Consider the following 26,237-nt stretch of genomic DNA (forward strand, 5'->3'; position numbering starts at 1 on the left):
CGGACATTTTAAAAATGAATATAGAAGAGCAGCAACGACAACACTTGCATTACATTCCAGATGTTAAATCTACATCATATGCAAAATTTGAGGAAATTCGCACGAGTCCGTTTTATTTTAGGGCCATTTGTCTATAACTGGTCTTTACATGTATCCCTATGGAGAGAGTGCCCGTTGAGGGCGCTATAACCCCCATTTTAGGAACAAAAATGTGATTTAAAAAAAACGGACTCGTGCGAATTTTCTTAAATTTTCAGAGTATTTAGTATGAACATGTAGAAATATAATCAAGTAGTTGCCTTACCTGCTCTTCTCCTAAAAAATAAAAAGTCCTATACCTCAATGATAATGAAACCTAGGTGTAAACTGGACCCAATCAACTACAGAACTGTCACCCTCCTGTTGATCCCGGGGAAAGTTGTCTGTAGAATGGTTTAGAATAGAACGCACTGTGGATAACCAACCATCTGAGAGAGGAACAATGTGGAATCGGGAGTTTCAGAGTCACTACAGATCTTTTAAAGGCAAAAGAAAGAAGTATTTCAACACACTGGAACTTCATACTCTTCAAAGTAGTATTTGACACCATAGAGAGACCTTTTGGGAATGTCTTTGATCATTTGGAGTAGACAGATTGCAAACCATATGTTAGTTGTAGTATATGGAAAGATTACTGCTTGGTTTGAACCCCGGGTTGAAGTCTTAGTTGACTAAGACTTCAAATGTATGAAATGTATGAAAGCGGGCAAATGTATGAAAGTGGTCTGTGTGACTCCAAACATGCCAAATAAAGATACTTGTATCAGTACTTTATTTTGCTTATAGGCAATAATTTATAATCCAGCTAGAATGAAGGAGATTGGGAATAATCCAAAGCAGAGGATGATTTAAGGAAGCCCCATCATGCACCGTAAAAGTGTTATCACTAGAGTTTCAACTGCCACTTTACTTTTCAAATACCATTGAACTCTGTGCAAAAGATGTTGTTTTAGAATTGCCCGTGTGTCGTCATTACTTGGTCGATTTTAGATCTAAAGTGATGTATGCATGAAGGATAATTCACACCTTCTGTAGATAAAATGTGAAATCGACCAACCTGTTGAAGGTGTTTTTATTGTAAATATATCTGTCCAAATTCAAATTCAACCATGCACGTGTGTATGCAGTGGGCGGGCAGTGGTGTCATGTTCACTCACACAGCTGTGCTAACCGCAAGACTTCTGGGAAGTGCTTAAATCATCCTCTGAATCCAAAGTACACTTCTTCTCAAAAATGGGATTTGCTCTTCTGTTGTCATGCTAAAGTCTGATTAAGTGGAACAGAGTGGATGCATGAATAACTGTTCCTGAAGTGAGCGAATGGTGAAAGCAGCACCGTTCTGGAATTTGTCGTCTGTACAAGGATTTTGTACGCAAAGGATTACGCAGCCTCTTATTATGACATACGCTCACTGCAAAATTCAAGTGTTTAGATTCTAAACATGTCACAGTGTTTAGTTTCTATAACAGTCAACACCGTGTTTAGAAACTAAACACTTTAGTGTCTAGCTCAACTAAACACTATAGTGTTTAGTTTCTAAACATGGTGTTTACTGCTGTAGAAACTAAACATGTCACAGCATTTAGAAACTAAACACTGTGACATGTTTAATTACATGTAACACTTATTAGACACTGTGACACGTTTAGTTTTTACATCAATCAACACCATGTTTAGAAACTAAACAATGTAATGTTTAGTTGACCTGGACATTATAGTGTTTAGTTTCTAAACAATAATGGTGTTCAAAAAATCAAAATTATTTGATATCAGAAGGACATTCTTCGTATTCAGAATGCAATTCGATATGTCTGATGTGCTCTCATGTCCTACAAAAAATACTGTCCAAACGCTCATACCCCATCCCTTAATATAATATGATATAAAAAGCGAGTATAAGTTTATTGTAAGAGAATTGTGTCTCTCGGGATTGGGGGATACAAGTGGTGAGAGCATTCTGGTTTTTTTTACTAATAAAATTAATGTTGAAATTAGCTCAAACTATAAACGGAGAGAATGTAACCCTCATATTTGCCGTGAAATGTCATCACCGCATGACTAAAATAATTCAATTCTGATAGAACTGTAAAGATTAGCAAATAAGCTTGAAAAAACAACAACCAAAAGTTGTTGTTGTTTTACCACATTATTTGCAAACGTTAAACATTAATTTAAAGCCGGAAAACGGACGAATTTCACGGAATCGGAAGTAGAAAACAGTAAATATTTGAAAAAAGTAGGATTTCATGAATAAAATTGAAACAAGTGAAAAAAGTGAATAAATACAAAGAAAAAACAAATAAAAAAACGTGTGTCTTTTGTTGTTAACATAAACATGTAAAAATTGCGTATAGATTTTCTATAAGGGATTATGGATACAACCTATTGGGCCACAAAAACGTTCTCATCCCAAAACCAGAACAGAGTTCAAGAAAGGATCGTTATCGTATAAAGGTGCAGTATATTGGAATGCTCTTCGTGATTTGACTCACGGTTGTTTGATGTATATAGAATTATTAAGCAAATGCAAACTATAGGTGGCGCTATTTATCCTAAATCATATTTCGTAATTTGCAAGGGGTAGGTAATCAGTACTGCCAAATGGAATAGGCGAAACAAGTAACAAAGAAATTTTATAAACATATTTTATCAAAAAATAATCGGAATTATTTGTAGCAAAAGCTTGAAAGAGTAATTTTCAGTAACTAAATAGCGCCACCAATCTTGCCATAAATAGATACATTTTATATCTGAAAAAGCTTTGTATACATTAGCATGATAACGCTTTTATCTAGTCAAGCCTAAAATTATTAGTACATATTTTGTTTGTAAAACTAATAAATGATCACATCAAACAACCGTGGACTAAACAAGCGTGCAATATTTTATAAAGAGGTTACTAACAAGCATTATTTTTAATGTAAACTAAAAGTGTGCTGAGGCTTGTGGATCAACGTCTAGGCGTTGTGCCTGTGCGTAGCGCACTATAGATCACTGCGCTTTAAATGCAATCCATCTCAATATAGGTTTCATGTTTTAACGTAGATATAATTTGTGTAATTGTTTTTGGTGTTATTATTTTGAAAACTTGTAAATTTGACTTTGAATTCTGAAAAGATTTATGTATATTTTCTTATTGTTCTTTCAAGTTTTACATCAAGATGATTGTTTTAAAACAATCTTTTATCATGTTTTGTAATAATCTGTACATGTTATTGTTCTTTTATATATCTATCTTTTAATCTTGTTTTTATTTTTATTGTTTGGCACCACAAACGTGTGGAAGAGCAAATTGTTTTTGAACATGTAACCGTGTATAAATAAATAAAGTGAATGAATGAATGAATGAATGAATGAATGAATGAATGAATAAATGAACATTTCCATGAAAACCAGGATAGATTTACTTCGTGCACTGGTCACATCTGTTTTCCCTATATGTGTAAAGTATTATAACATCGCTGAAAAAAGGATGAACATAGTGCAGTGTCGTCCACGGCATATTCACCGTGACCTTGCCAGCCATAAACCCGCTTATTGAAGATTAAACCGATATATGCAGTACTAAACCATTATATATTAATCTATTGTCCAATGCAAATTTATTACCACCTGATAATATTGATCCAATGAGCGACCGAATTGTCCGCTACGGACGACTAATCCAATCGATTATTACGCTATTGACATGTACGAGCGGAGCTCCACTGACCGAGTTATGGGATATTTTTTACTGGTAAAATAACAATTGATGACCGACGTTTTGAAAGGTTTGGAGGATGCAAACAAATATTTTACTCAACACTGAGTAACAAGGTCACAGCTCAACAGTTGAGTAAAAAATTACTCAACATTGAGCTCATATAGGTCACAACTCAACAAATGAGTAAGACAAAGTTCGGTGTACTTCAAGGTCATCCGGTGCCTTATGGGGTTGAAACGTCATAAACGTGACGTTTTTCCTTTAAGTACCTTTGTCTTCTAAGGCTGGTAATATCTTCCACCCGACACAACCTAGAATCATTCTTCCACCACCATCTTCCTGATACCTTGCAGAAAGCAATTAAACCATGCGGCGACCATTGTAAAGGCATCTGGTCATTCTGTGAACTAAAGTTGATTATAGCAATACGGATGTTTTCCTATTTACCCTTATGATGGAAAATCATGCACGGGGTGGGGGTGGGGTGGGGGGAGGTGTAACCCACATATCAATTTGTAAGCGCTCTTTTTTGAATTTACAACCGTATGACAAAACAGGCGAAAATATATAGTAACTTTTTGCACACGATTTGCAATTTAAATAGAATTGACCATTACTCATTCTAGTGACTCTAGTATATGGACAATATAAGTATGCTTTTTCATTTAATGACATAAAATTTGAAAAATATTGTAAGAAACACTTATGGTTTTGACTTTTAAAACCTACATTTTGGTCAAAAAATGTGCTTGGATAGGTAGTTTTCAACAGATTTTCCACATTCGCCTGGCAATAACATTGAATTGTGTTATCTGTTGACCTAGTGACTAAAAGTGTTTTTTGGGGGAAGTGTTAACTTAAGCGTACTGCCAGTCGTCCAGATCGTGTTATGGTTATAAGGCCCTATGCACACGCTTGACGTCGCGTGCGTATACGCGATGGTTAACGCATAAAAGGAACCCTGAATAATTGTATATACCTGATTGACTTTGTTCAGTCCAGCTTTCCAGAAAGTGACCTTCGCCGTAGAAGTGACGATGTAACAGGATTAATTACCATAGCAATTATGTAATTTTTTTTGGAATATATCGCCCTGCAGGTTGCACTCATAACCTGCGTATACCTGCAATCATAGATTGAATACAATGCCGATCTTTTCAAAGATACTAATCTTACAGGTGCAAGTGATCAACATGATATAGTTCAATGCACGAATACCGCTTGAACGTACTAGTGAAGCGCGATTTATTCAAAAATTGTTTAACCTATTGCTATGGTAGTTAATCCTGTTTTATCATCACTTTTACGGCGAACATGGGTCATGCTGGATGTATAATTTATGTCATTCATTTGGCATTTGTTAAAGGATGACTCCGGCAATCACAACATCATTATGCCTTATATGATAGAAAATTAATTGCCAAGCACGAATCACGTGGTATTTGAAACAAACTTATATTGACCATAAAAACAGTCGGCTCTCAACACGCGATATTCAAAATTCCCGGGCTCCGAAATTGTCCAGTGCTACAATGAAGGCTGACAACAATTGATCACAAGTAACCATGACGTCATTGCACTGGACAATTTCGGCGCGGGGAATTTGAATATCGCGTGTTGAGACCCGACTGTTTTTTATGGTAAATATGAGTTTGTTTTAAATTAAACCATGTGATTCGTGCTTAATAAATATTTTTCTAACATTATGCATAATGTTGTGATTGCCGGAGACATCCTTTAATAGTAAATACTTGAAAGGGACAGAAGCAACTCAACCAACTTCATTAATACACCAAGCACACAACAAGTGAAAGAAAGAATTCATTAATCTTCAAAATTAATAAAAGAACATCAAATATGACACGCATATTTTATTTGCAATATTTACATTTTACACCATTCAAACTGTACATTATAATTTTTATATTATTGTCAATAAGTAGAGAATATTGAGATCATGATGCTTCAGTTGGTAAATATTGACTACTCTTAGTGTTCACAAACTGGCCTAACTACGTATGAAATGACGGTGTTACTTGTATCTACAAACATGATCAATTAACGTATGAAAGCAAAGTTTACAATATAAACCCAGTATATCACTGCTTTTATGTTCCAAGTACTCTTTTTAAGGGTATATGAGGTATTGTTGGTCGAAACAGCCCCCCCAATCGATTTTCATTATCTGAATCAATATATTATTGAAAACTAATACTTTGGTGTTTTGCAAAAGTTCATTCAACAAATCACATACTTTGAAAACTTGCTTAATTAATTGTACGTTTTTTTAAAGTGTTGTTGTTTCAGCCCTCTTTACAACATAACTCAAGAACCACAGGACCTACAGAAGTATATCTGTGATATTTGAATTCTTCTACACGCTCGCTATGAAGTGAGCAATGTAATTTTTGCTAAAGCTCACTACCATTCTCAAGATGCTGTGAACTACTTTTTTTCTGCTGCTTCGACCAACAATACATCGTATACCCTTAAATTGGTGTTTCTTTTAATAGTCCAGTCAAAGTGCGGTTTGACTCACCACTACTTGCAACAGATTTGTTTTCACTGCTATTATTTTCAGAGAGGTCCCATGAACAGCATACAAAAAGTATACTTAATTATACTTGGTGGAAAGGATAGAGGAATAGTTGTTAAAAAGATTAAGGTAATTTTGAAATTTGACCCTTTCCCGCCAAAAGCTACCTTTCCACAAAGTATATTTTAGTATAGACCACTTGACATCATTGTTTATCAACAAAGGCGAGGAATTGGTCTATCAATATGCTTGAACGAACCGATTCACTGTTCAATGGCTTTCTTGTACTATATGAAATGTGGTGGGAGTTTTAAAATGAGCAAACTACGATGCGTACGCACACTGCAGGGCAAAGAACAATTCTCGCTATTCGCAATAAGGGCGCCGCCAGCGGTTTGCGATGTAATCGTGATGTATCATGGGAAAAGGTCGACATCCAAGTCCGCGCAATACGAATATTACCATACTATTACATAGGAACACGTGACAATATTGTTTTAGTTTGTCAAAATAAAGGTGTTACACGCGAATCGATACTCAATAATATGTGCACAATTAATTTTTTCTCTATCGATTTGCGTGTAATACCGTTATATTGACAAACTAAAAATATTGTCACGTGTTCCTATGTAATAGCATGGTAATATTCGTATTGCGCGGACTTGATGTCGACCTTTTCCCATGATACATCACGATTTTCCCATGATACATAAATGATGCAATATTTCGCGCGCATACTGCCGGGCAATGACGTCACATGTCAAGTGGTCTATACTTTTGGTATAAAATTGAGGGAAAATCTCTAAAATGCATGACAGAGAAAAAAAAATTCTGTTGCAATCATTGGTTAGATACACCACTAATTTGTTTAGATTGACTGGATCATGATGACATTCGCCAATCTACCAAATGAACATATTTATGCCACCTATTGCCAGTAGCGTAGTCAGCGAGGTGGGAGGTGGGGGGGGGTGTCAGGAGGGCATAGTGTCCCCCTCAAACAACATAATAAAAAAGAGAAAAGGTCCCTCTTACAAAAATGAAAGGGAAAATCGGGACGGCAAAAGAAAAGATAAGGGAAGAAGGAGCCCGTTTTTAATTGGACTTTACAAAACCTTGTATGTATATCACCGATAATACGGGGTGAAAATGATGTAACAGGGAACTTTTTCGTTTTTCCCCCGAAATTGTTATCAGCACCACCCCCTCCCCGACTAAGAACATTTTATTATTGACACATTTACATAAGGTAAATCAAAATAATATTTGCCCATTTACAACAAGATAAAACCAAGATAGTATGTCAGAAAAAAAGACTGATGAATTAGGATAGTATTATCTGATTAAAGAAAGCTTTTTGTAACTAATTCCGTTTCACAAACAAGTCCACAATCCAATGGGAATTTAATAAAAGGAAATATATTAAAGTTATTTTCCTTTTCTCACAATTTAGATCACAAGTGAGATGTTTCATGAAATTCATTCAAGAAATTAGTTCCGTTATTTTATCTGATTGTATCGCAACAAAAAAAAAAAGCTTAATGTAAATAGCCGCTTTTGTCAACAGGGTTGGTAACAGCTAAACTGACATGATTCTGTTATTAAGGGGTGGGGTATGAACGTTTGGACAGTATTTATTGTGGGACATTAGAGCACATCAGACATATCGAATTGTATTCTGAATACGAAGAATGTCATTCTCATATCAAATAATTTTGATTTTATGAAATTCACAATGTAATACACATTTTATGCGAAATGATTAAAATTTATATTTTTGATATTTAACAGTACTCGAAGTAAACTTTACAAATCTGATGATTTATACTTAAAGTGTATGTAGGTGGGATGAAAAGCCGACGATCAATTGAATATTTTGACCTTTCGTAGTGGATTTTTTTTCCCAAAACACCAAATAAAAATTAGGTCTTTTGGGGAAAAAAATCCATATCTTCAATAAGAAAGGTCAACATTTTCAATTGATCGTCGGCTTTTCCTCCCAGCAACATACACTAAAATGTGAAAAATATCAAAGTTTAATAATTTGTCATGAAATTTGTATAATTATATCGTGAATTTTAAAAATCAAAATTACATGATATCAGAAAGACATTCTTCGTATTCAGAATGCAATTCGATATGTCTGATGAAATTGAGTTCTTTGCATTGAGGTCAACTTAATGGTTTTGCCACATATCTTATTTCAGTTTACATGTAGTAAGTCCATACACCCCTCATGTAAGACATGATCTTAATCTCCCACACAGGGGGCGTATATTCCAAATGGAGTCACCAATTCACATTCCCTGTGTAGAAGGCTATGTCTTCTATTATAGGGGGTGTATGGATTTCATCTGAAATAGGCCAATATAAACCATAACACGTATTGAGTTGAAACTATGAAGTCAGTTGAAATGAAAGAGTCATAATAAAAACCGAACCCTTTAACTTTAAAACTTATTGAAGTCTATGTTTTGCCAGCCTTATTATGATAATATGTCACTTATACAGGCCCGTAACCGGGTGAGGGTCAAGGGTAGAGTCCGTCTCCCCCAATCGCCAAATGGCAAAAAAGTCCCCCTTTTGACCCCTAAAACCCCCAAAAATCAGCCCCAAATAAATCCTTTTTACGAGCCTGCACTTATTCTTGATACATGACTGAATACGATAATTATGTTACCATGGTTACGGTATATCACTATATCTCATGACAACACGAGAATGATAAAATCAGTAATGTCATTCATAAAATAATAAAACCCACATAAACCGCAAAAATCAACGTCACACACAAAACGAGATTTGTTTTGATCATGTTGATTTGGCACCATTAAAATCTTGTAGTTTAGCAAAATTAAATATCAAATATTTACTGACATAAATTTCAACGAAAGTCGCGTCATTAATGAATGTGTTGCAATTTAGAAATGCTACATTATTTACCGGCACTTCGTCCAATCATGCATTTGGTACTCCTTTGGGTGGGCTAGTGGGCTATTAAACGAGGTTTTGTATTTCACGAAGGACTATCAGGGGTCCATTTCACTAAATTTTTAACCTTTCGTAACTCGGGTAACCCTTCGTAAAGTTACGAATGCCCAATACTAGACGTAACTTTACGAAGGGTTCCTGTAGTAAATCCCTATTACTTACGAAGGGTACCATTCCTAAGTATGTTTAGTGAAATTGAACTTACGATCCGTCGTAAGTTACGAACGATTCAGCTTTGTAAAGTTTAGTGAGCCCCCCGGAAAAAGTTACGAAATCGCTACTTCATTAATGACGTCTTTTCACACTTCATGCCATTTTAAAATTATACAGCCTTGGAATAATCCAACGACTTCAATTTGGTACGCATGACGTCATAAATTTCAAATTTATTGAACGTGATCAGATAAAACGTTACCAAAAATAGTACACAATCAAGCTATTCGATTTATTTATTTAATTCTGCCTTTACGTCATCGTAAATCATCATAAATCATGGTTTAACGCATTCACTTTTTCGGTAAATCTCCTAAATCTTTGCAATTTATTTCTACTTATGTCACCACGGTCACACCCATCCCATAGACTAATAACAACGTAGATTGGAATATTCCATGTCTGTACTCTCTAAGCGTACTTCAGTTGACGCCGGTACAGCGTTCAGACATGGCGCCATCGCTCATATTACGCATAAAGTCTCTTTTATGTACGGTTGCGCTTTTTTGGAGTTCGCCTACGCATACCTGACTTATAGCGTCAACCCCCACCGGCAAGATGCCCACATTCCGCGGTATGGTCACACCGATGTGGACATTGTTTGCGACCATCGTTATGCGCGCGGTGAATTCGCGGTAAAGATGTGCGCATCGACATGACGTATTTAGAGTTATCCCAAGCTTATGGGATTACCAATGAGGCGAATTTGCATTATATGTTTTAGATTTGTGTTTGACTTCTCTATTGTAAATTGACGTAGCCCGCCCAGCAACAGACAGAAATCCGTATCATGATCAAGTATTAAGACAATACTTAATTTATACATAAAACTTTTAAATGACAGAGAATAAGTAACTATAGTTTGATCAGTTTGTAATCGACGGGCCTTATAACATCGCGGATTAATATCAATATATTTTATTTGGAGAATTATCTTGTGAAATCTGCTAGAAATATTACAAATTAATATTCGAAGTCATATACTTTGTCTACTTTCTTTAACACGCAAAATATAGACCAGGTAGTATCGTTCTTAACATGTGACTACTTATTGGAGTAGTGATAAAAGCCTAATAATTCCCGCCGATTACAAGCTGATGAAAGTAAAACGAACACGCAGCACCTGAACGCAGATTGAGCCACATAACATTGATTGATTGTATATTGCTCTTGGAGATCCGGCGACGTTGTCGGCAACTTTCCACAAACGTTTGGGGTCCAGGTACCCGCACATTAGCAACCAGGTCGATAATGGGAGATGGGTGCGTCGACAGTGTAAGAATAAAAGCAAGAGTCAAAATATGTGAAAAAATAGCGTACTTCCCTTCATCATTTGGCATATGCCAAGGGAACATGCCGCCATGTCGGTAAAGGGTACACGCAGTTCCGGTTGCAGATAGCTTGTGGCTCCTTAGTCAAATTATAAACCGTCTGATAAATATAACTGGGAGCGACATCTATACATTGTGAGTCAAGATGATCTGATCTGTTCCCAACTTTACAAAAATACATAGCAGTAATCAAGTCATTACAAGTTGCAGTGATAATAGATAGGCTACTCCACTGGTTGCGATTTGACGCTTTATAATTGAAGACCGAATTAAAAAGACTAGTTTGCGTCCGACGTCAGGGCAAAGGCGCGACGTGATTGGTTGCTGACCTGCGCAGTACGGCATACGCAAACTATTTTTTTTTTAAATTCGGTCTTCAATTATAGGATACGCTTGAGCGACTTCTGATGGATTATGCAGTCGCTGATCAAGCGACAGAAATCGATATATCGACTGTCGCTTTTCTGATCAAGCGACGGGAAAAATATTACGATTCCTTGCGATCTCCCATATAGTAATAGGCATGGGACATTTCGAGGGCTCAGAACCAGAAAGCCGTAACTCAATATGACCAGCTCTCACAAAATGAGCATAAAGTTGGCTCCTTGCTTTGGTCTTCAAAAATCAATATTTCCTCCACAATGTGTTTTGTTTTCTATTGAATTTTTGTCATGATTAATGGATTGTATCTTTTATAGTACCCTGGCGACTTTATGCTCATTTTTGGGAGCAGGTGATTATGAGTGAAGGCTTTCTGGCTCTCAACCCTCGATTTAATCAAGACAAGCAAGAGTTATTATGCAAAAGAGTTAACAAAATATGAAGATATTAACTTATATTGACGTAAGCACCATTAATGCAGACACACTAATATATATATATATAAAATGAGTTTGCTGAAGTGCTAAGAAAGAGGATTACAATAAAACAATCAGCACAAAAATTAACCTGAAGTTGTTCAGTACGAGTATTTGTACGCAGTACATTCAGAAAGAATATCACGAATGTACAAGCATATTGGGTTAAAAGAACCAAACCCAGACCAGGCAGTGGAAAATGTTTGATACCTTAAGTGTAATGCTGGTTTCATAATTCCTGCCGCTTGCCACTGAGCGGCGTGACGCTTCATCATGCCGCTTGTATTTTTCTGCACACCGCCGAGCAGCAGCAGCATAATTCTGAAAGCCAATGTTGCCGCTCTTCACCGCTCCAAAATCGTACTTTGTTCTCATACGTACGTCAGAGCGGCACCGCTCCGAGTTGACTTGAATTCAACTCCTAGTGATGCTGCAGCTTGGGCAAAGCGGTGGAGTGATCGATATATCGGCTTGCCGCAGGCCACCGCTAGTGCTTCTGCTGCGACTGCACAGTGAAGCAAAAATCATCGTCTGAGCAGCAAAGCGGCAGAAAAATATGAAACCAGCATTAGGGATCTCATTCTAAATGTGCTAAAAAGTGGAGTGCAAAGAAATGTAACCAGGATTTCGTAATCGAGAGTGTGGCAATGGGTTAATAAAAGTCAGCATCCATCCGAGGGAGAAAATAGGGACTATCTGTAAAAACTGCGGTCATCGGGTGTGCGGAAAGGAAGAAGATTCTAGCAGGGAAGAGGGGAATTTCTTTGGTACTCCGCTGGTTAATCACGGTAATCCATGTTCAGCCTCAGGGTTGTCCATTTTCACATAGCTGCTAAGTGGTAAACCTGGACTATAATCTCCAACACGTTTCCTTCGCACAAATGAAATCAACATGGCGCCAGCAATAAATGTTATACCAATAAGAAATAATGTTCCTAGGATAATACCAATGGTTGAAGTGCGTCTATGATGCTGGTTTGAGTATGGTCCACCCTCACATACAGTGTCTTCTGCAATAGAGTAAAAAACAGATAAGATATATGAAGTGATAAGGTAGTCGTAGATGCGGTATTGGAGTCTGAAGAACGATCCTGTTTGTTCTAGAAATACTCACTCAGTAATTATAATATGTGACTAATTTGAAAAGACTAGTTTGCGTAACGCCATCTGTCAATCACACTCAGAAACGACTTGTTTACAATTTGTCACAATGATTGAAATTTCTGAACGCAGCGTGCCTTTTTTTGCACCTTCAAATATACAAAAAGTCTCAAAGGTTAGGTCTTAGTAATAGGCTCACAAAGTTGCCTTGTAAAAGTACCGACATTTTCTGCGTTTCCTTTTCTCCGATGAAGGCACCATCGGTCTGTGCGGAGTTGATCGTCAGACGCGACCTAAGTTATTATCTCTGACTCCGATTATAATATACCAAATAAATGTGTTTTCTCATTATAAGATCTCAGCAAAAGGAATTCCGACTTTAGATTCTGTTCGGCTTACAAATTCTTAGCTCTAGCTTCTTTCCCAGTGTGGTCATTGAAACATGAACTGCCGAACCACGGAGCTTTCATCCACACGTGTAATATGGGTATAAGTTGACAATTTTACGAAAATACCTCATTTTCAATCCGTTCCTTGGATTCAATAACAATTGGACGCTATATGTGCACTTATTGAAACCAGATACAAATCATTGAATACTATTATGAATCCGTGGAACGGTTTGATAATGAGACATTTTCGTAAATGTCTGATATTTCAAGAACGGAGCAATCAATTGTCAATGTTCTAAAGGCATGTGATAGCTGTTTTATTCTTGTTTGGTGCGGGTATTAAAATACTCCAAAGTTAGAGTTTCCGACGATACAGGTGCACACTGTAGGAATACATGTTTGCGTGTTTTAGATCAAAATTATACTAACGCAGCTACGTTTTATGAACGTTTCGTGCTGCTGTTGTTTGGTGAACTTGTTAAAAACCAACGGACCTTCATGGTATAATAGTAAGTAACATGATTTCTTTGTAAAGGTATACACAAAATAATAAGAAAACAGTATTACCTGACGAGTCTGACGTCGGTATGACAGCAGCTGCGTAAAATAAACAAATCATAAGGGACATTAGATTCTTGAATAACATATCAAAAATATAAACATATAAAATGCACGGATAGCGTATTACAGAAAACCTGATCGCGTGTTGTAATTGTGAGCAGCATTAAACCAGAGAAAATGTAAGGAAGAGGAGGTTGATCCAGCTATCCTCAAACAAAATATGTGACAGACCGCTCATTCAAAAATAAATGATGAGTTGTCCTATTTAGCCGCTTAACAATAGAATACCACAATGGGGTTTGAATCCGGGATGGGTGTGCTATAGGTTAGTGCCTGCATGTCATGCCATGCATACCATACACCCCATCCAAATCCGATTTCAGATCAAATATGACTGAAGTTCTATGGCAAATTATAATTTTTTTGTATTGTTGTCAATTTCAGCCTCTATCATTTATGTTTTCAATTATCAGAATATCTTTATTAGGTTTACAGAAAATGACAGGAGAATACATTTAAAAAATAAAATAGAAATAAATCAACAATTATGACTTCTCTTAGTTGGGTTAAAATAAATTATACACAAAGACCACAGATGTAAATTGTCTTGTGCTTTCACCAGCGAGATCATCAGTTGATTGCCACCTGTCTTGGGGAGTTTCGGCCCTATTATAATCAAGACTCCATCGAGGTGGGGGCCATAACATTAACACACGCGTCAAAATGTCTTCTTTAGAAATTTATACATTTACCAAAAAGGACGGATTTTTTGGGAAAGTATACAACACTCGATTTCTTTCTTGTATTATCCACATGTGGTATCCCATCCAAGCAGCAGGTCCTTAACACACGCGTCAAATTCTCTATAGAAACATTGGAAAAACTTCCAATTCTAGAGTGCAAATCGGTCTCGCACATCACATCATAGGATATTTCAAGTGGATGTCTAACTACTCTAAAGACTATGAATAAAATGCGACATGATTACCTATGAGATTATCGTAAGTATATAATTCTAAATCCCTCCTATTCCTTACATCTTGTCTGATTAAACAGAGGAAGGGCAAGGTAATTTACGGTCGTAACACAAAGTGGCGTACCTGCAGGACAAATGCTAAATACGTTTTCGAGAAAAACACGTTTGAAGGATATGCTACTAATAACATAGTCACTACTTCGTCCAATATTATCTCTCAGTGGACCAATTCTATTCGAAATTGAAGTTAACGGATTAAACTTTTAAACTGTAACTTAAAGGAGTATTTCGTGATCCTAGCATCCTCTTTTTATGACATTTTTCAGTAGATATCCACGAAAAAAGCTTATTCCAAAAATTTCAGTTGATTCCGATTTTGCGTTTGCGAGTTATGCATGATTATGTGTATTACACGATATCTTTGCTTAACGAATTAATCTGCAAGAAATATGTTGTACATAAACATTATGTAGCCAGAGGTTTCCAGTGATATGAAAATCTCAACTTTTTTTTGAGAAAAGTGGGGGGATGATGCTGTGGATCAAGAAATGCCCTTTTAAATATTTAAAACTGAATAACTTATCTAGCTCTAAACTTATACGCCACTATGTGAAACGGAAGGTTTGGGGTTTCGGCAGGTTTTTGAAGCTTAAGTCGCACGTGCGCCACAATGTGAAATGGCGCATATCGGATTTGCAGTGTATTTTCGTACCATCCGTCATTATGTGACACGGAAGATTTGGGGTTTTCGGCTCGTTTCCGAAGCAAAATCACCGTACGCAACTACACTAAGAATTTTGCAACGGATAATGTAGTTGTGAACAAATGGTTGAACAGTTTGTTGCACTGTCTTGATGCTACGTACTTTGAATAAACCTGTGTACATACAGTACTTATATGACAATATAAATCCAATAAAACAGCCATAGGTGTCAATGCTTTTGGAAAAGGGCTCGTATCTCGTAATTGGTCAAAGTAATTTCTTGGCTATTTATATTGCACTAACACATAATTGTTCCGAAAATACAAACGCATACTTTCGGGACAACTATGTGTTAGTGCACTAACACATAGTTGTCCCGAAAATACATGGTGTAATTTATATAAAGAGCAAAGAAATTGTCTTCTAACAATTACAAGCCCTTTACCAAAAGACTAATTTTGACACATATGGCAATGGTAATTAATGGCAATTAATGGTAATTATATCATTATAAGCACTGCATAGGTTATTCAAAGTACGTAGCATCAAGAGAGTGCAAAAAACGGTTCAACCATTTGTTCACAACTACATTGACCGTTGCAAAATTTAGAGTGTATGTGTTGCGACCGACGATAGGGATTAGTGTTGTTAATTTTCCTTTACTGTAGATCAATCTTCATCCAACGAATTTATTCTATGTTATTTTTCTAATTTAGATTTTATCGCGGCCTCTGTGGTGATATCCTTTTCGATATCATACAAGGTTGATTGATGTAATCATTTATTAATGTTTCTAACAAAACATTATTTATTTTTCAATTCTAGACCTTTTCAATACTATTACACTAATATACACTTCCATTGTTCTGCTATTTTTTTAACCTAGATTTGTTTTTCTTTATCAAATCTTATTCACCATGTGCGAGTGGTGAGAAATATTGAAATGAAAGCTTTTATTTTCTCCATTGATCATGTTGATTTCCCATTTGAGTCTCAATATTTTTTAATATTATCGTGATCAAACGCTGTGAATACTAGACCATCCCTTGGCTCCGCGGATAACAACTGGTATAGACTATACTTAGGCCAAAAAAAAAAAGATTTGTCTCAAAGCTCACGAGAAATTTAAAACAAATGCGAAATGCGATTTTTTATATTTTTTTATTCCCGACTTTTTTCATGGTATTTTGAGAAAAAAGTCTGATTTTCGCCGATTTTTTTCTGGAAAAAACTAAAAAAATAAAATTTTGAAAAAAAAAATTTCCGCATTTCTTTTTTGTCAAATCGTGCGATTTTACAAACGCGCGCGCAAGCTTTGAGACGAACCTTTTTTTTTTGGCCTTATCAACCGTAAACATGGTTGTGATATCTCAACTTTACTAGGTCTTTACAATGATGTGTGTGTATTATCTGTGGACCAGGTCTGTGGAGTGAAGAAGAGGAGGGTCGTTTTAGCTCTGAGTATTTACCCAGAGATGGAACTGAGACTGTGGAACAGTCTATACTGGAAGGTTATGAAAACTTGTAAACTTTTCAGAACAAGTTATATACCTGGTATTATTATTATGGAGGTATAGGACTTTTTATACTACATACAAAATTAGAAACCTGCACTTTAAAGAAATTGGCCTTTATATTATTCAAAGGACACTCTACTACAAACAGAAGGACTACTAAGGACTATGAATAAATGCAACAGGAGTATCTATGAGATTATTTTACATATATATTTCCGTTATTCCCTCCTCTCCTTTACATCTTCTTCTCGTATGATTAAATAGAGAGAAAATATTGGACAAGTGTGAAGGACGACTATTTGTGCTAAATATTTATAGATATCTGCAAGGAAGGGCAAGATATTTTATGTGAAATGGAAGATTGGGGGATTCCGGCACGTTTCTGAAGCTTAAAGGGAGTCTCCAGCAATCACAACATTATGCCTTATACATGTTATATGTTAGAAAAATAATTTCAAGCACGAATCACATGGTTTTATTTAAAACAAACTCATATTGACCATAAAAACGAATAAGAATAGTCGGCTCTCAACACGCGATATTTACCATTCCCGCGCCGAAATTGTCTAAGTGCAATGACGTAATTGTTATCTGTGCTCAATTGTCGTCAGCCTTCATTGTATTACTGGGACGTCATTGCACTCGACAATTTCGGCGCCCGAGAATTTTGAATATCGCGTGTTGAGAGACGGATGTTTTTATGGTCACTATGAGTTTGTTTTAAATAAAACCACGTGAGTTGTGCTTAATACTTATTTTTCTTACATATAAAGTCGCAAGTATGCCACTGTATGAAATGGAGCAGATCGGACTTTCAGTGTCTTTTTGTACCTTACGCCACATCATCCGTCATTATGTAAAACGGAAGATTTGGGTTTTTTGGCTCGTTTCCAAAGCAAAATCACCGTACGCCACCGACGATACGGATTAGTGTTGCTAACCCTAAACCCTAACCCCAACCCTAACCCCTGACCCCAATCCTAATCCTAACCCCTAACACTAAACCTAAACCCTAACCATAATCCTAGCCATGACCATAACCATAAATCTAACCCTAACCCTGAAAAGGGCCCGTTAATCAGAAGGCCCGCTACTCAGAAAATACCCGATAGCCAGAAAATATTTTCTGAGCAGCGGGCCTTCTGATCAACGGGTTTTCTGATTAGCGGGTCTTCGGGTTAGCGGGTCATTTTAAATGAAAACAAGCCCGCTATTCAGAATTTGACGGGTTTCTGAATAGTGGGCCTTCTGAGTAACGGGTATTCTGAGTGACGGTTGCCCCCCCCCCGCGCTTTTCTAATTTAATTTATAAAATGTCCGCCCAAGGTGATATAATTTGTTAAAACTTTGGGATTGGTTATGGTTAAAATGGTTATGTACCAACCTGTTGCCAGTAGAGGTGAAGCTGGTTTAACTTTTATTGCTGCAGAAGAGGCTTCAATTTGACCTTGGTCGGATTCCTCGTCAGCTAAGGATGGAAATTCCGGATCTAGCCATTTTGTTTCATTGCATACAAGTCCCGCATGTGGGAAATCCTCACATGGTGCATTCTCCCAACCGGAATGTCCACAAGCTATCAGTGTATCCTCATCGCCTTTACAACTGATTTCACTTAAGTATATAGGTCCTGAGCTACGTCCAAAATCGGCAAATGCCGATAGAGGAGCACCACAGCGTAATTGCCGACAGAGCACCTCTGCGTCGGATGTGTCCCATAGCTGACTACATATTCCACCCCAGCTTCCACGGTAGAGTATTTCTACCCGGCCACTGCATCGGGATGTACCGCTGATTAATCGGACATCATAATCTGGAATATAGGTTGTTATAATGAAATAGAAATGATAAAATCTTATGGAATATTATTTTGATCTAATTATTTCAATAGTTGTAAAATAAAACAATCCTGTATAAGAATGGTGAAAATAATTTAACATCACCAAGGGTGTGGGTGTACTCTAACTTTTATGGCCACTATCCAGTCTGGCAGGTAACTCATAAAAGTTTCTAGCCTCACAGTAATGTTGTCAGAACGACATTTGCCCGAGTCGGACTACTATTAAAAAAGCGCAATTTAGACGAAAAATATAACTTACTCTGCCCGTGTTGCGACCGATTGATTAATTGATGCATGGGAAAAGGAAGATATTGTTTCACTTCACATTTAAAACATAATTATCAATGATGTAATTTTGTCTGATATTCACTATGAAACTCTCTTTCCACTAATACGAAACACTATTCGCCGTAGAAGTGACGTGATTAGTCGGATTAACTACCATAGCAATAGATGAATACAATATTGAATATATCGCCCTGCACTACAACGTTCACGCGGTACCTATTCATTGAACCATAGATGTCAAAGAAAGGCTGATCACTCGCACCTACCTGTCAGTTAGTATCTTTGAAAAGAGCGGTATTGTATTCAATCTATGTTTGCTGATATACACAGGTGATTAGTGCAATCTGCTTTTAGTGCAGGGCGATCTACTCAAACATTGTATTCCTCTATTGCTATGGTAGTTAATCCGATTATTACGTTACTTCTATGGCGAATACGCACACACTTTCAACCAAAACAATGTGGACAGTATCGTTTACATAACAAAATGACACGGGCTGTACTGTACATGTACATGTACGTCTTTGCATGGGTCAAACCGATAAATCGGCAGTACTTGGAATTGAAAAATCGGCAAAAATTAAGTATCTCTAAACTACTCCTTTTTATCCATAAATCAAAGGCAGTGCTTCTAGGTTTCATTCTGGGTAATATGACGATCAAATCTTGTGAAACTTTATTTTTATATCAATTTCAATAATGTCCATGTATTTTCTATGGGTAACTTACGTTAGGGAAACATACGTACATTAGATTGAAAGGAGTACTGCAAGCTCTTTTGTTGACAATGCAAAAACTAATTGTTTTGGCATAAAACAATACAATGTCGTCTTTTAGTTCAAAAAGAAAGTTTTGTTAAAGGAGAATGGAGGGGGGTCCCCATAGGGGATTTACCCCTCATCCCCGGAATCTATGCCTATGGGGGCGGGTACTTTTGAAAACAAACTTACCTACCCGACGGCAAAATCACCCGCCACTCGCGCTCGGGCGGGTGTTAAAATCCTTGAATAAAGTTAAATAGATTTACAGAAACTCAATTTAAAAGAGATGAGTTTCATTAATCAATTTGCTCTTTTCTTTGATTAAAGACCCTTTCAGTGATTCCAATGCAAGTGTGAAAAATTAAAATTGTTTATAAATTACTTTCAAATGAAGGAAAAGTCATTCAAATTGTCATTTGGTATTTTTGAAATGAAATATTTGGCAAAAAACGAAGAAAACATCAGTATTGACGAAGTTGAAGCCGCATTCAAATACATGTAGCTAATCTATATACTGTCAGTATATAAATTACAGATTCATGTAAAATGTCTTATTTTGTCTTAAATACACGGCTTTCGACTGAACCACTAGTAGGCTATGTTAGCACATCTATGACAAAATGATTTTTACGATCATCCGGATGAGCAAATCACTGAATGGGCCTTTAACTACGGACAGGAGAAACGAAGCATTACACGCCATTGTGGTACATCCTCATAAATTTTCAAGATGTTTTAGTAACTTCAAAGAATGGAGGCGCAATTTTATTAACATGGTAGTGCTATAATAGATGGCGCTAGATCTGGATGTAGGAAGGTATCCGAAAAGATATATAGTCTCTATCTTATAATGTCTTTGTATGGTGTGATGTATCACGATGCAGTTTAAAAATGAGGGCGATATTAATATATATAGCATGCCAAGAAAGTATCAGCGCAGACAGGAAGTACAGGAGGTGGAGGTGATGGCAGTGCCCCTGCACAGCGTCATCATCCCTATATCTTCGTGTCAAATATTGCCGTGATAGTACGGCGAATCCTCTCGTTTTTCAAAAGCTACGCATGGCGATTTTGTTCGAGATAGGCCGAGCGACTCAGGCTAAGCATTCCATTTACACGATATGAGATACCACAGAGCCTGCCGCAGAGTTTCTATTCTACGATTTGCACATGATCAGTACCACATATGATGTTGCCATTCAAGAAAATTCGATTTGTTTTCAGGTAAAACCCAGGTTTTATTTCCAAACTCGAAATGCAATACACTAATTAGCGGGAATGCTGTTTGCTGTTGATATATTTTACTGCATTTTATAAGTAACGATTTTGAAATCAAAAGTCAAAATTTTGATATATTCAACTGTTTGAGAAATGAATTATATAAAGGAACCCGTGTAAGATCCAGGTGCTGTTTCTATAATACAATGTACATTATCGACACACTATACCACTTCCTTTATATGCGTCAATAATAGAATATTGATTTCAATCGAATTGAATCCATCTCTCCATTTTGAGTTTGTACTTCCCCACTGAGCGATCTAGCGATCGATTTCTAGCCAATCAGATAGGACTCCTTTTCTTGCGTTCGGTGAAATACCAATCGCCCGTCGTTCACCAACGGAGTATTAAGTTTATATTTATAATACTGGGTGTCGACACTGTGCCCTGCTAATTATGGATCGTCGGTGCAATGACAGGATGTTGGTACACGATGGTCCCTGGTTTAAAAAAAATTGGGGGCCACGCCACGGTACAATCCTTCAACATTATTTTACAATATTAAACATATTAAACAGACATGACATCATTCTATTAATTTGACACCTAAATTTAACACTCTAATTTGAGCGTACTATTTCATGTTTTTGATTTAATACATTATTTTTGATGCGATATTCAGTGACACTTTGCTTATCATGACGTGCTTCATGAGTGATTATCGCATAGTGACGAATAGCAGATAAATCTCCCCGTCATTACCCTTTGTATTATTATCTTGACTACAGAGGGCGATGTACCGATTTGTACAATGCAAAGCCGTTTTACCATGGTGGATATTCCGCGAGTCGAGTAAGGTGTATCGTAAATCTTGTATCGCTCAGTATGCGCAAGGTCTGGGGTAATTGTGACCGTAAGCCACGGATGAGCCGTAAAGTCGGCAAATTGTATTCTGAGTTACAGTGCAAAATGTGCATAAAGGTTCTATTCATAGGCACCTCAAGTTGATGCTGCATGTATCTCATTTTTGGTAGTGCTAGTCAAACACCTTTTAAACCAATCATTAATCCTATTGTTGAAGAGGATAATAAGCTTCTACCTATGTATATAATTCTTAAATAGCTCTAGTTTTTGTTTGCATTGGCTAAATCCTGTTCACGTGGTGGGATACAAAGCATTGTATTTTGTTTAGGTATGTATTAACAATGAGAGGATATTCCTAGACCTCGTTGATTTGGGGATGATTTGAAGTGACCGCCAATTATGACCGTTTGATATTTATTACCAGCAATGTGAAAAAAAAGAGACATATTTAGCACCGAAATAAGGTACCCATTTGCTGAAGGAGCAAATAACTCAGTTTCTGGATATCGTTTGAAGTCAAATGATATATCATTTTAAAGCTTATGATATATATTTCCTAAACACGAAATAAAACAAAATTGACCGGAGGCCGAATTTACGGCTCATTCGTGGCGTACAGTCACAATTAATTAATATACTTACCTAAAGAAGACGCTTTACTGCAGACAATTCCAGCGTCATTAGTGTGGTTGCAGTAGCCTTCTCCCATGTTATACCAGCCCCAACTTTTACAATCTTGTAAAGAAGATTCCGAGCCTGTACATTCAACATTGGCTAGTAAAATAGGTCCGTTTCCCATTCCATATTCCGCATTCGATTTTGCCTATTTTGTTTGAAAATAAATTAAACATGTTAAACAAGCAGTTTTAGAAAGTTAGCACTTGGTTATTTGTAAATATTAAGGGATTTCAATCTGCAATTCTCTTCTTTTACTTAAAGGTGAGCACCCTAGCAAAATTTCCTTTGTGCACTGAAACGCTCAAATGACTTGTAATCATAAATCCATCCTTTGTGTTCATTTTAGCTGAAAAATATAATCTACCACCTTACCCAGGATAGGATGGTCGGTCAAACTTCGAGAGTGAGGGGTGTGGGGGTGTGTGGGGGTGGTGGTGTGTGGGTGTGTGTGTGTGTGTGTGTGTGTGTGGAGGGGGGGGGGTGGGCGGTATTAAGGCTTAGCGATTTTTTTTGCTCTTCTGAGCGATGTTCTAAAGTGATATTGACTTCCATTTTAGATTCTAAAGACGTTATTAGAATAGTGATTTTTCTAATTGAAAATTGCATGTTTGTGCGATTACTTGGTCAGAAATTAATATTTGGCATGTTTTGTAACTAGCCAGAATCTTGAGAGGGCGCACGCACATTATGGTGTCATAACACTCTAACGTGGAGTATGTTGTTACTTATTTTGGTATCAATGAAGAGACATGATAGAGGCGCCTATAGCTATCATGGGATACTAAATTGAACGGTTTGTTATCAAAATAAATATGGGATGGTCGGTACAACCCCTCCTCATTAGTGAAGTGTTTAATCAAAAAATAGGTCGGAAAGATAAAGATTAAGCCCTGAAAATACCCTTGAAATCGAAGCAAGGTTTACTTGGTTCACGCAAGGTGAACGGTTCACCTCAAGTTTGGTATTGACGTCAATGCTTCTACGTAGTTGCCCGAAAGCGTACCGACAAAACGGCCCTGAACGAGAAGTATACGTTCTACGGGATAGGTTAAAGCGCGCGATTCCATATTGCGACCAATAAAAAAGACACACCAACGTAGGGCACTATTAAAAACTAGGTGAAAGAATTTAAGGGTGCACCCGTCAGTCCGAAACCTCGTCAGTTCGAACCACCGCTAGTCCGAATTTTAAGCTTACCTAACCCTAACCCTGACCCTAACGCTAACCCTAAACCGAACCCTAAACCTAACCCTTACCCTAACCCTAAAAATTCGGACTAGCGGTGGTTCGGACTGACGGTGTTTCGGACTTACGGGGAAACCCCGAATTAAACATTAAAAGAGACATCAGTGTGTAAAATTTCGCCAAAAAGCAACCAGTCCGCAAGAAAGGGTGCTACTAATTCATATACCCCATCACATTACCTAATAATTCATGTAATCTCATGAATATATTCCATTCTGAAAGTAACCTGTCAATATAATGATAATTATTTGATGTGTAACTTAGTTATGAGTGGACGCAATTTCCAAGGTGGTTTAAATTGCAAAATCATCCAGCTGATCCGCTACCAAAATTACTTCACCGGGACATGTGCGCGCGGAATGTGCAATTTTAATTCTGAAATGTGCCGAAATAGGGGTATTTGTGGCCTAAAATGGCCAAACGGGGAATAAACATAACATATTTGGTAAATGCTGCCCTGGTATTTCGGCGGTCGGTATAGGGCGTCCGTTGGACGGGCTGGTTAGGAAAATAGCACGTCCGAAGGGCGGACGGGTTCTATTTTACACACTAGATACATGTATTTGACGTCTACAAGATGTTGGCTAAAAACAAAGATCTTACTGAACCAAACATAATCACTGAATACTAACTTTAAATTCTATAACACTTCACACTTTTCCCTGATGCGTTTATCATGTTCACTTATTGTGTCCATGAGAAAATTTAAGTCTGTCTGATATATACGCTCAAATAAGCGGCCAAATGACTTCGCTAATCTTAGGCCCAACTTGCCCTGATTAAAATTGACTTACGACGTACCACTTTACCCAAGGGTAGGGTGTGGACGGAAAAGCTTTGAGGGGGAAGGGGTGATGATGAGCCCCCTGATAAGTATGATAGCTCTTACAAGTGATATTGAGTGTTTAAATCAGAATAGTGTTTTTCTTTCATATTTACCCAACAATCCGGGTAAAAGTGCACGTTTTTGCGATTTGTGCGACGGCGTACTTATATTATAACGCCATAGTGATGTCATATGGAGAACGTTGGTACTATTTTGGTAACACTGGATAGAGGATACTCATACCTATACATTGGTACCAAATAGAACAGGGATTTATGTTATCGAAAAAAAGGACAAGGTTTAAGTGAACCAATAGGCACTCCTATGGTAGGTTTTGGCTTAAATTAGGACCCGGTGCAGAATCCCGCCGACTAAGTCAACGTCGTGTCGGAGCATTTCGATGACTCTCCTGCGTCTTGCATTTTCAAGACGCAGCGCGCCGCCATGAATAAATATAGTACAGCCATATCACTGGTTGCATCTTCGCATTGACAATGGGTATTGACTTCGCAACATCTGGCATTCATCTTGCTCTGTGGTTTGTAATTCATTGTCCGAAACCTTTATACTAATGTTTATTGTAGTACTTATACTTGAGTTTAATCACCGTGAGCAATTTGTGGATCAGTCGATATAATCCGGCAAAGAATGTATATCGAAGGTCATATTAAATGATATTAAGAGTCTTTTGCAGCGTTCCCCCATGCAGTTATTACCGGTAATATTTTGTCTAGGCTTATGTCCGATGCAATTGAAAAAATCCCTCAGCGTCATAACCTTTGACCCAAATCGCGCGAAATGTGATTTTGTAAACAACGAGAAATCGCTACCAAAAGGACTTCGCCAATTTGGTTTTGTTTCGTTTTCATGCTTTTGCGACAATATATACCTCTGCTGCTCTTGCATTGAATAGGTAGAGGCACGAAGAAGCCGGCTTTGGTTTTACATTCGGAATCGGCAGAAGGTAAAAGGTCACAGCTATCTCCGACACGTAATTACTATTACCGGACACAACGTTATGACCGGACGTAACCCTGCTCGGCTTCGGCAATAAATCGTCGGATGTAAGGCACATTATTTCCGACGCTCGTTCCCACTGCTACTTATATTTAGGTCCGGTAATAAGTGATTTATGTCCGACCGTTTGAACACGACTATTCATCAATGCACAGTGCACTATTCATTAATGACAGCAATTTGTTTGGGTATTGTTATCAAGTGTTATAAGCCGGTTGCGTGAAATACAAGAGTTGGGCCGATGAAGCCGATGAACGGGTGACTGAACATGGCTCTCTTTTTTTTTTATCGCAACAGTATTTTTATTTTTCAGCATAGTTACATAGTCTTGCATGGGTAAGCGTCGTGGGTTTCGGGCACGCCGACGAGCATATTCAGCTTGATTTTGCACCGGGTTCTTAGTTATCGTAGGTATGTATTTCATATCGAATCGCGTGAGATAACCTAATCCCGATCCCGTTGAGCGTGCACCCCTACTTATGCGGATTGTCAGCACGCTCGCGTAAACGCAAGGACGTCACTACCAAACCCGAGGTGAATCTAATACGCACATCCTGGGTTTCTCTACCGGATGTCGGTT

General features: G+C 37.4%; 1 protein-coding gene across 1 annotated transcript in view; it reads right to left on the minus strand.

Annotated features, from left to right (window-relative positions):
- Positions 1 to 8,200: 8,200 nt before the first annotated feature.
- Positions 8,201 to 26,237, minus strand: part of LOC140135948 (scavenger receptor cysteine-rich domain-containing group B protein-like) — a 145,672-nt gene continuing 127,635 nt past the window's right edge. The window contains exons 8-11 of the mRNA XM_072157646.1: positions 22,534 to 22,714; positions 18,305 to 18,730; positions 13,731 to 13,760; positions 8,201 to 12,680 (exon numbers count right to left, since the gene is read on the minus strand). Of these exons, the coding sequence (XP_072013747.1) occupies positions 12,454 to 12,680; positions 13,731 to 13,760; positions 18,305 to 18,730; positions 22,534 to 22,714 (864 nt within the window). The 3' untranslated portion in view covers positions 8,201 to 12,453. The remainder of the gene's footprint in view (positions 12,681 to 13,730; positions 13,761 to 18,304; positions 18,731 to 22,533; positions 22,715 to 26,237) is intronic.

Source organism: Amphiura filiformis, chromosome 16 (assembly GCF_039555335.1).
Source record: "Amphiura filiformis chromosome 16, Afil_fr2py, whole genome shotgun sequence".
Lineage (NCBI taxonomy): Eukaryota > Metazoa > Echinodermata > Ophiuroidea > Amphilepidida > Amphiuridae > Amphiura > Amphiura filiformis.